General features: G+C 56.6%; 1 protein-coding gene across 1 annotated transcript in view; it reads right to left on the bottom strand.

Moving 5' to 3' along the window:
• Nucleotides 1-11,197, bottom strand: part of SHANK3 (SH3 and multiple ankyrin repeat domains 3) — a 259,036-nt gene that overhangs the window by 160,213 nt on the left and 87,626 nt on the right. Inside the window, exon 14 of the mRNA XM_032446652.1 lies at nucleotides 3,026-3,040. Coding sequence (XP_032302543.1) covers nucleotides 3,026-3,040 — 15 coding nt within the window. The remainder of the gene's footprint in view (nucleotides 1-3,025; nucleotides 3,041-11,197) is intronic.

The raw sequence follows: 11,197 nt of genomic DNA, 5'->3' as shown, positions 1-11,197 counted from the left end.
TGGGGTTGGGATGGGGATGCAGGTGGGGATAGGACGGGAGGGGGAGGGGAATGGGGATGGGGATGGGATGGGATAGGATTGAGGATGAAATGGGGATGGGATGGGATGGAGATAGGGATGGAAGTGGGGTGGGGATGGGGGCAGGAGGGGGATGGGGTTACGATGGGGGTGGGATGGGCCCACACTCCGCACCGCCCCCCAGTGGCCGCTTCTGCCGGGCAACCTCGGGGACGTGGCGGGGGACACCGCGGATGGGGGCAGCCCAGGGGGGAATCGGGGATGGATCTCAACGATCGCAGCCTCTGCACCAAGTCTGAAGCTCGACGCCCCAGATTTGCCACCCCGAACCCAATGCCGGCACCCCATGCCTGCACCCCATGCCTGCACCCCATGCCTTGTGCTTGCAGCCCCAGGTCTGCAGCCACCGCTCGTTGTGTTTTTGCACGCATCTTCCCCCTGCACGGCTCGTACCCCCGACGGGTCTGCCCCAGCTCGCTGCTGCACCCAGCGCCCCTCCAAGGCCCCTCAGCCCCACCGCTGCTCAGAGCACTCCCGGCTGTGGATGTAGTTGGGGGGAGCCCAACGCGGTGGGGGAATCCATCACCAACTCAGATCCCCACAAGGGGAGGTCACAACACCGGGCCCACCCCAGGGTGCTGCTGGAATAAGGGAGGGCTCGGGCACAGAGCCCCAGCAGAAGGCACCGCCGAGCACCACGCCGCAGCCCCTCGAGGGAAAAAACACCTTAATAAGAAATAAATAGCTCCCCTTGCCTTCTAATGCTTCTAAATGTCACTCCGGTATCATATTTTAGTCAGTGTGGAGATATTAAAGACCTGCTCACAGCTCCAAAGAGCTCCTTGATGCTTTCAGAATCAGTCATGAGCAGCATGAAGAACACGTCGGCATTAAGCAAAGTGAGCACGGTGCCAACGGGACACAGCAGCCCCACAACCACCAACCTGTGGGGCTGAGCACCGTGTGCTCACACAGGGCTTGGGGGGCTGAGGGCAGAGGAACCCGGTGGGGTTCAGCGAAGGCAATGCAGGGTTTATACCTGGGGACGAACAACAGCAGCATCGGGACACATCCCACGTTGGATGTGGCTCTGGGCAGCCTGGTCCGGTGGTTGGTGGCCTCGCCCATGGCAGGGGGTTGAAACTGGATGATCTTTATGGTCCTTTTCAACCCAGGCCATTCTGTGATGTTATGACTGTATGACACACTGGGGGCTGAGCTGCTGGAAAGGGGGTCTTCAGAGAAGGCCAATGGTTGCCCAGCAGTTGACCAATGGTTGACCACAAGGTGACAGTCAGCCAGCAGTGATGGCTAAAAGGCCAAAGGGACCCTGGGGTGCACAGCACAGAGCGCAGCCAGCAGGGCAGGGAGCTGCTCCTCCCCCTGCTCTGCAATGGGGGGTTGGGCTGGGGGAGATGCTGAGGTCCCTTTCCCACCTGGTTTCTGTGACCTCCCTTCTCCCACCACTTCCCCGTTTCTCTGCAGCACCGACTGTGTCCAAAGTGCCCCCGGACCAAAGGCAGCCCCGGCACAGACACCGTGAGATCGGAGCGACAGCCCAAATTCCCCGTGACTCCCCTCCAGCAGCTGCTTTGAGGAAGCATTAATTACGTGCTTCGCAATCCGGTTCGTATCTGCCATATTGATTTTGCAGCGCACTCGTTTTTTTCATCATTAAGGAGTTATTAAGTCAAAATGTCTCCGCAGCCTCCATCCATTATGTCGGAGGTACATTTATAACAAGTTTTGTAATAGTTTCAAAGGCCGCAACCATTTTTGTTTGGTCTATTTTTTATTCTTTTTTTTTCAGCGGGCTCAATTTCAATTAAGGGATGTTAATTAGTCTAATCATATTTCATGTTAATGCCTGCTTGATGGAGACCCGTGTCAGCCGTGCAGCTGCTCCAGGTTCGGGCTCACTCCAGGCTCCTTCCCACCCATGTTCTCAGCTGGGTAAGGCCAGAAGAGCTGCGTGGTTCCAGTTTATCTCCCATTGGCACAGCCAGAAGCACCCTCAATGCGTTCTAATTCCACCGCCCCACGCTATGGGGCACCCCAATGCCCCACAGAGTGCATCTCTTCCCTTTCTCTGCCTGGATGTGCTGCAGCAGATCGCTGCTGGATCCTTCACCTCATTCTGAACAGCAGCCAGCACGCCTTGCATGTTATGCATAAAACAAACACGACCGCAGCAGTGTTTATTAAGCAGCCGAGGAGCTTCTCCACGTCCCTGGTGGATGATGGTGCCTCTGCTGCATGCACTGCCCGTGTACTCCTACACCCCATGGGGCTGGAAGGAGAGGCCGAGCCTTCCTGCCCCACACCAGGGTCCTCCCCCATACAGGGATCGTGTCCAATGCTGCGATTCTGCTCCATGCGGGGTCCTGCCCCATGTTGGGATCGTGTCCCATGCAGACATCCTGCCCCAAATCCGGATCCTGCCCCATACAAGATCCTGCCCCACAAGACATCCTGCCCTACACTGGGGTCCTGCCCCAAGTGGGATTCTGCCCCACATGAGATCCTGCCCCACACAAGGATCCTGCCCTGCCAACAATGGGGTTTCCCCCCTATAGTGCTCTGCAATCCATCCACATGAGCCGCCAACCATGTTGCACAGCGCTAACCAGAGAGCAGCGCTGGGGAATGATGGAGAGAAGCTGACACCGCTCAGCTGACACCCATTGCAGGGGCTGCAGCAGCTCCAAGAACTGACTCCTCCTGATGGTATTTGCTGTCCTGGGGCCAGCAGCCCCTCTGGAAGCCATGAGCTGCAGCTGGGTGTGCTTTGCTCATCTCCCAGCCTGCAGCCCGGAACCTGGTGCTGGTCATAGAATGGCCTGGGCTGCAAAGGACCCCAATGCTCATCCCATCCAACCCCCTGCTGTGTGCAGGGTCACCAGCCAGCAGCCCAGGCTGCCCAGAGCCACATCCAGCCTGGCCTTGAATGCCTGCAGGGATGGGGCATCCACAGCCTCCTTGGGCAACCTGTTCAGTGCGTCACCACCCTCGGGGGGAAAAACTTCCTCCTAAGATCCAACCTGAACCTCCCCTGTCTCAGTTTCCAACCATTCCCCCTTGTCCCATCACTGCCCACCCTCACAAACAGCCGTTCCCCCTCAAGCCCATCAACGAAGGATGCAGCAGCATCTCAGTCCCAGCAGGAGCAGGGAAGGGGCAGCCCACGCCAAGGAGCTGCCAGGGCTCTGGGAACAGCCGATGCTTCATCTTGCCACATCTCTGCTCATCTCAGGAGGCGACACTAAGGATCCCTGCACATTATCCTCAAAGGATCTGTTACAGATGCTGAATTTCTTCCCCCTTGAGAGCTGAGTAGCAGATATTTTTTTTTCTGGTGCTTTAGGATATAGAAAGGCTTTTATTTTTTTTTTGCATGAGGGAATTTCCCACTCTTTCAGAACGTTCTACAAACCAAACCCTGCAGGGACAAAATGCATTTGGCAGCTTTGCAGTTAATCTGTTTGCCCTTCCCAGTCACCGTAGGATGGTTCATTTTCTTCTATTCAGAACGAGTTGTCTTTGGCTCCGGAGCTGTCGGTGGCTCTGGAGCCACAACAGAAAGGATCTATAAACTGCTCCTATTGCTCTGAACCACGGGATCACCCTGAGGACGCTCCCACAGGTTGCCCAAGGAGGCTGTGGGTGCCCCATCCCTGCAGGCATTCAAGGCCAGGCTGGATGTGGCTCTGGGCAGCCTGGGCTGCTGGTTGGTGACGCTGCACACAGCAGGGGGTTGGATGGGATGAGCATTGGGCCATTCTATGGTCCTTCGATTCTATGATTATGGCATTTGCTTTGTGTCCTTTGGAAGAAATGCTTTTGCTGTTCTGGAGTTTCAAGTCATTACTACGAGCGTGGCTGACAGATACGGGCTCCGATTTCACCTCTAGCAAGGAAAAAGCAGCTTCATCACCTCTAAAAGCTGCAGATGGATCTCCCAGCCCTGCATGGAGGGGTCTGCAATGGGCACAGGGCTCACCCTGCTGCACCTCCAGATGTGCCAGGAACGGCCACCAGCTCATAGGGGAGCATCCAACCCCCAGAGGAGGGTATGAGCAGGGAACCAAGCTGGGCAGGGTATGTTTAGCTGGGAACCTCACAAGGAACCACAGCTTGTCATCTTGGGTTTCCTTGATCTCATTCACTGCCTGTTTTCCCCCAGGAGATCACTGATACAGAAGCCCACTTCAAACAGTGATGATGTCTGCTTCATTTCATGTACCAAAAGCGCACTCACGAATGGGACACTGGTTTGGTCACGGCACATTCTGGAGGTGGTTTCACCTGCCAGGACTGTCATATAATTCCTAATAGTTATTCCTCACCATGGGCAGAAAGGAAGGGTCTTTGGAGGCAGTGAGCACTGTGCTGTATCACACCGGTGCTAAAGGAACACAGGGGGGTACCACGGCTGTTCTCTCCATCCTGGGGTGAGTTAAGGCCCTTCCACAGAGCCACAGAACAGCCCAAGTTGGAAGCGATCCACACGGATCACTGAGCACGACTCCCCTTCAGGGCCCAGCTGTCCTTGAAGGAGCTGGAAAGGTTTGGAGGCTTTGGCTATTTCTGAGACCTTCTGCAGCACCCAGAGCTGCCAAGGAAAGGATGAAAGACTTCCCCAGCAGACATCAGCACAGACAGGACCTCGAAGCCAGGGAATGAGGCCATCTACTGAAAGGCATCATATTTCTAGATGGTGATAAGATTCATACTTCAGCCACAGGCTGTTTGAGGCTGGCAGGGACCTGCGTGTCCACATGCTCCAACCCCTGCCCCAGTGGGGACACACAGAGCTGTGCCCAGCCCCACATCCAGGTGGGGATCCCCTGAGGAGATCTCATACCTCCCCACACCTCCCTGGGCCCCTGTGCCAGGGCTCCACCGCCTGCACAGCACAGAAGTGTTTCCCGATGTTTGTTGGAAGCACACTGTGTTCTAATTTCTGCCTGCTGCCTCTTGTCCTGGCACTGGGCAGCACTGGCAGGAGCCTGGCTCCATCCTCTCACACCTCCCTTCAAATATTGATGGGTGCAGATGGGATCCCCCCTGAGCCTCCCTTCACATATTCGTGTACATGGACGGGATCCCCTGAGCCTCTGCTCCAGGCCGAGCAGCCCCAGCCCTCAGCCTCTTCTCCAGCAGAGCTGCTCCATACCCTGCAGCATCCTCATGGCATTGAAGTGGGCTCTCTCCATTGAGGGATCTCCACATCTCCCCTGTACTGGGAGCCCAGCTCTGGGCTCAGTGCTGCTGGGGTGGCTTCGAATAGGAGCAGATCCCCTCCCCCCATCACTCAGTGCCCACCAGGACCCCAGGCCCTTCTCCACCTCGCTGCATTCCAGCTGGGTGCCCCCAGCAGATCTTGGTGGTGGAGGGCAGGTTCTGCCCCAAATTCAGGGGGCAGTTTCCTGCATGGAGAAACCTGCTCTGTGCCTCCCACTGGGGCTTCCTCCAGGGCACGAAGGTTGACCAGGACCTCTAGGACCCCCAACCCCTCCCCGTACACACACCAAGCCAGGTAACCAGGCAGACATGGGCTGACTTGCTCTTCCTATTCCTCCCTGTTCCCCCAGCGCTGCTCATTTAAGCTCACAGTTCAGTCTGCTGAGAAACTTCTGGTCTCAGATCATCTCTGCAGAACTAAACGAGAAATCACCTGCAAACCGGAGCCAATTAGCGGCAGCGTCACACACCGCTCGGGAAGAGGCAGCGGTGGGGGGGAGCGGCAGCCGCTCGCATCCCTTCGCTCAGACAGCGGCGAGAGAGCAGCGCTCCGCTAATTAGCACGGAGCTCTATTTAAAGCCGGAGCCGAGGAGCCCTCGGGTCAGATCCAGCGCCTGCCAGGAGCAGCGGCAGCTCAGCAGGTTGCAGCATTGGGATGGGGATGGTGCGCGGTGATGCTCTGAGCATTGAAGTCCCTTGAAGTCCCAGCTCCTCTGCCTGACTGCGGCCGATGCGGCCGGAGAAGACGGAGCAGAACTGGAAACCCTCAGCAGACAATTAATTAAAAGGTTTTGTCTCCCCTCGTATAACCACAGATATCGATTTGCTCTTTAAAGCTCTCCGGGCGCATCCCAGCCAGTAAAACACCCACAAGCAAGTGCTTGGATTGGTGCCTCTCCGCCCTGACAGCCAAAAGTGTTTTATATTGCTGGGTGGCTTCGTCAGATCTTAAAGAGCCCCATCAGAAAGACAAAATGCAGCTTTATCGGCCGACAAAGAGGATAAGGGGATTTCTGAAAATGATGCCTTTAATCCCTGCTATCCTGCAGGATCACAGGATGCACGACTCACACACACAACCTGATAAGTCGAGCACACGCAGGAGCAGCCAAGGGCGGTGCATCAGCATGCACCTCATGCAGATCCTCACCAAGGGAGGAGGAAGGCTGGCGCTGCTGGGGATGCACCGCAGGAGCACGGAGGCTGCAGAGAGCTGCAAAGAATGACCAGTCCCACCCCCAGCAGGAGATGGGAGCAGGGATCCAGCAGGACGCTCACAGCCCGCTGCTGACCAAGCCAAACACTTCAAACATTTTGAACATCTATTAAGGAAAGAAAAAGATGAATCATTCCAGCAGCGTCTCCTGGTCAGTTGCCACCCAGGAGTGACAGCAGGTGATGAATCGGTCCCTACTGCACACAATGAGCATTTCGGCCGCTGAAGGTCGGTGGCTTTGTGATGCCTGGGGATGGAGGAAGCTGAGCCGTGCAGGAGGTGGGAGCTGCTCCGTAAAGAGGGAAAGTATTTGCAAAGATCACAGCTAAGAAACCTTTAACATTCTGGCTGCTGAGTCCTTACGTGTGCCCTAGTCAAAATCCATGCCCTAAACGTGGCACTTGGCATCCACAGCACACAAACTGTTCTGGGGTATGAGTCCAGCTCCTCATAAACCACAGCTCACATCACCAGCTCCCTGCACGCGGCAGGCACTGAGCACAGCACCCAGGACACTACCCTGGAGGTCATCCCAGCTGCCACGGCACCCACTGAGCACCACGACTCCATGGCACAGATCTACTCCAACACAACTGCTGGCTCAGCAACTCACAGCTCGGCTTCACCAAAATCACCTTGGGGAAATGGGCATGGGTGGAACAGGAGCAGGAACCAGGGCATGGAGCAGCTCCCCAGGGCATGGCACAGCTCCCAGGGCATGGCACAGCTCCCAGGGCATGGCACAGCTCCCCATGGCATGGCACAGCTCCCAGAGCATGGCACAGCTCTCAGGGCATGGCACAGCTCCCCATATCACAGCACAGCTCCCCATGGCATGGCACAGCTCCCCAGGGTATGGCACAGCTCCCCAAGTCACAGCACAGCTCCTCATGGCATGGCACAGCTCCCAGAGCATTGCACAGCTTCCAGGACATGGCATAGCTCCCATGGCACAGCACAGCTCCCCATGGCATGGCACAGCTCCCAGGGCATTGTACAGCTCCCAGGACATGGCATAGCTCCCCATGGCATGGCACAGCTCCTCAGGACACAGCACAGCTCCCCATGGCACAGCACAGCTCCCAGGGCATTGCACAGCTCCCCGTGTCATGGCACGGCTCCAAGGGCATGGCACAGCTCCCAGGACATGGCACAGCTCCCCAGGGCATGGCACAGCTCCCAGGACACGGCACAGCTCCCCAGGGCATGGCACAGCTCCCCAAGTCACAGCACAGCTCCTCATGGCATGGCACAGCTCCCAGGGCATTGTACAGCTCCCATGACATGGCATAGTTCTCCATGGCATGGCACAGCTCCTCAGGACACAGCACAGCTCCCCATGGCACAGCACAGCTCCGAGGGCATTGCACAGCTCCCCGTGTCATGGCACGGCTGCCAGGACATGGCACAGCTCCCCGTGTCATGGCACAGCTCCCAGGACATGGCACAGCTCCTCAGGGCATGGCACAGCTCCCCAGGTCACAGCACTGCTCCCCAGGTCACAGCACAGCCCCCCAGGGCATGGCACAGCTCCCAGGACATGGCACAACTCCCCAGGACATGGCACAACTCCCCAGGACATGGCACAACTCCCCAGGACATGGCACAACTCCCCAGGACATGGCACAACTCCCCAGGGCATGGCACAGCTCTCAGGACATGGCACAACTCCCCAGGGCATGGCACAGCTCCCTGGAGCATGGCACAGCTCCCCAGGTCACAGCACTGCTCCCCAGGGCATGGCACAGCTCTCAGGACATGGCACAACTCCCCAGGTCACAGCACAGCTCCCCATGACATGGCCCAGCTCCTACTGCCAGAGGGGAAGGAGTGTCCTCAGACAGAGGGTCTCATGTTGGGGTGGTGCTGTGTGGAGCTGGGGGTTGGACTCCATGATCCTTACTGGTCCTTTCCAACCAGGGCTTTTCTATGATTCTATGAACCAAGAGGAGAATGAATCAGGACTTTGACAGCATCCCACCACCATGTTATCCACACCAGCCCAAAGTAATGGGAGCACTGACACCCATTCCTGCACAGACCAAGCACTGGGGGACTGGTGTGTCTAAGCACCAGTAAAGGGAAGTTACACTGCAGGGTGCTGCTCAGAGGCTGGAAGGCAATGGGGGGAGCAGGTCTGGCCCCAGTAGAAAGGGGATGGGGTGGCAGTTCCATACGTTGCAATCAGCCCAATGGGGCCCTGGGCTGCCCAGGAGGACCCCTGGCACCAGGATGGAGGGACACACATGAGTGCAATGCAGCCCCAGAGTCACTGCTGAGCAGGAGAGCTCAGCTTGCAAGTTTCCCTGAAACCTGAATGAATTTTCAATTCTGTTCCCTTGGAGGGAAGGATGCGTCTGTGCCAGCTGCCAAATGAAGGGGATTCTTCTGTGTAGGAAGTGTAATTGATTCCCATTTATTCTACATCTGTATTGCTTAAAAAAGGAGCTCGTGTTGAGTCATGCGCCGGGTGGACGCGCTGTGACGCCTCCAGCAGACGGCACCTGGGAGGGACACAGTCTGTCCTGCTGCCAGGAGCACGGAGACACCGCATGCACCAAATGGGAGCTGAGCAGGGCAGGCAGCAGATCCGGCAGGTCACAGCATCACAGAATGGTGGGGTTGGAAGGGACCGCAAGGATCATGAAGCTCCAACATCCCTGCTGTGTACGGGGCCATCAAGCAGGACAAGGGAGATGCAGAGCTCTTGGAACAAGTGCAGAGGAGGCACTGAGATGGGCAGAGGGCTGGAGCAGCTCTGCTGTGAGGAAAGGTTGGGGGAGCTGGGACGGTTTAGATTGGAGAAGAGAAGGATGCAGGGAGACCTCAGTGTGGGCATCCAGTGCTTGAAGGGAGCGTATAAACAGGAGGGGGAATGGTTGTTTGTGAGATGGACAGTGATAGGACAAGGGGGAATGGTTTGAAACTGAGACAGGGGAGGTTCAGGTTGGATCTGAGGAGGAAGTTTTCCCCCCCGAGGGTGGTGACGCACTGTTCACAGGTTGCCCAAGGAGGCTGTGGATGCCCCATCCCTGCAGGCATTCAAGGCCAGGCTGCATGTGGCTCTGGGCAGCCTGGGCTGCTGGTTGGTGACCCTGCACACAGCAGGGGGTTGGAACTGGATCAGCACTGTGGGCCTTTTCAACCCAGGCCATTCTATGATCCCATAAATCTCCACATTTAATACCAGCTCAGGCTGCCCAGGGCCCCATCCAACCTGGCCTTGAACACCTCCATGGATGGGGCTTCGCAGATGCGGTGATGTTGGGCAGCTTTCACTGCTGCAGTCATGGGGTCACCCTCACTGAGATCATCTGCTGCCCCAAACGCTTCGTCTCCAACTCCCAGCAATACAGTGCAAGGAGGTTTGCCAACAGTGAGCTGCACAGGGTGGAAATGGGACCTCTGGCACTGGAAATGGAACCAGCTGGAAATGGACCCACTGGCAATGGGACACAATGAGTGTCCATTTGTCTCTCAGTCTTCAGAAGATCTGCATAAAATGACAGTGCTGATGTTTCTGCCTCTCATGTCGATGAGCTGAGCTCAAGCAAAGTGCTGACATAGACGTACCCGAGAGGGATCAGCTTGAGCAGATCCCTGCCCCAACCTCCAGCTCTGCAAACACAGGAAGAACAGCAATGAAAGGCAAACGTCCTCAAGGCAGAGCACAGCATGCCAAGGACGACTCCCACTCCACTTGTGTCTGATGGTATCTCTAGATCCAGATGGAGAGACCTCCTTTTTGAGATACAAAGGGATTGAATGCTGAGGTTTCGTATCTGAGGGATGAGAGATGGTGGCGCAGAAGAACTCAACAGGAACTCCACGAGTTGAACCCACAGCTCCCTGACCCCACAGAGTGCCGGCCCTGCCTGGGAGCACAACACTGTGCTCCAACACCACTTCAATTCCCAAAGTAACCACAGCCACTTCCAACCTTCCGACAGCCAAAGAGCCCCCGAAGGCTCTACTGGTGCAGAATTACCACCAGCATAAAGAGGAGCTGCGGTGCAGAGGGGCTGCTAGGAGCCCTACGTGGCAGCATCCATGCAGGCTGTAAGTCGGCTTCTGTGCTGTAAATTCACTCCTCAGCTTATTCAGCACCAGCCTCGCCTTGCAGATGAACCACCTGATTGAGTCACACAGAGTCGGTTATGGAGCATCATACGACTGCTCTTAATATCTGTGAGCACTGAAAGCCTCACCCTCAATGTGATGCCATAAGGATGACTGACGACGAGCTGTGCACGTGAGCCGTAGCTTTGCGTGGAGGTGTGAAAGGCACTGAACACAAACAGGGAAATCTGCAAAAAACAAAGCCAACCTGACAGCTGAAAGAGTGAACACGGTGCCACCAAGGCAAGTTGTGGAGTGGGCCATCAGCCCCGACCCTGTAGACAGCCATGGGAAGGGGATGGGGCTCTGAGCACTGTGAGTGTCCCTCTCATTGCAGGGAGTGGGACCAGATGGCCTTTAGAGGACCCTTCCAACCCAAACCACCCTGTGATTGCAAAGCACCAAGAGGAACAGGTTTGTGAAGCACAAGAAGAATTCCTGCTGACTTGTGTCCCATTTGGTAAGGTGGCAGCCGCTGTGGGACCCATCCAAATGCTGGGGAGGGTCTCATGTGGAGCAGTGATATGAGGGGTGGGAGAGGGCTGCTGCAGGCAGCTTTCCAGGAGCTGAAGACCAAGACCTGCATGCAAATGCTCTGA

Source organism: Coturnix japonica, chromosome 1 (assembly GCF_001577835.2).
Source record: "Coturnix japonica isolate 7356 chromosome 1, Coturnix japonica 2.1, whole genome shotgun sequence".
In the NCBI taxonomy this organism is placed as follows: Eukaryota; Metazoa; Chordata; class Aves; order Galliformes; family Phasianidae; genus Coturnix; species Coturnix japonica.
Note: the sequence above shows the minus strand (reverse complement) of the source record. Positions and strands in the feature narration are given on the sequence as shown.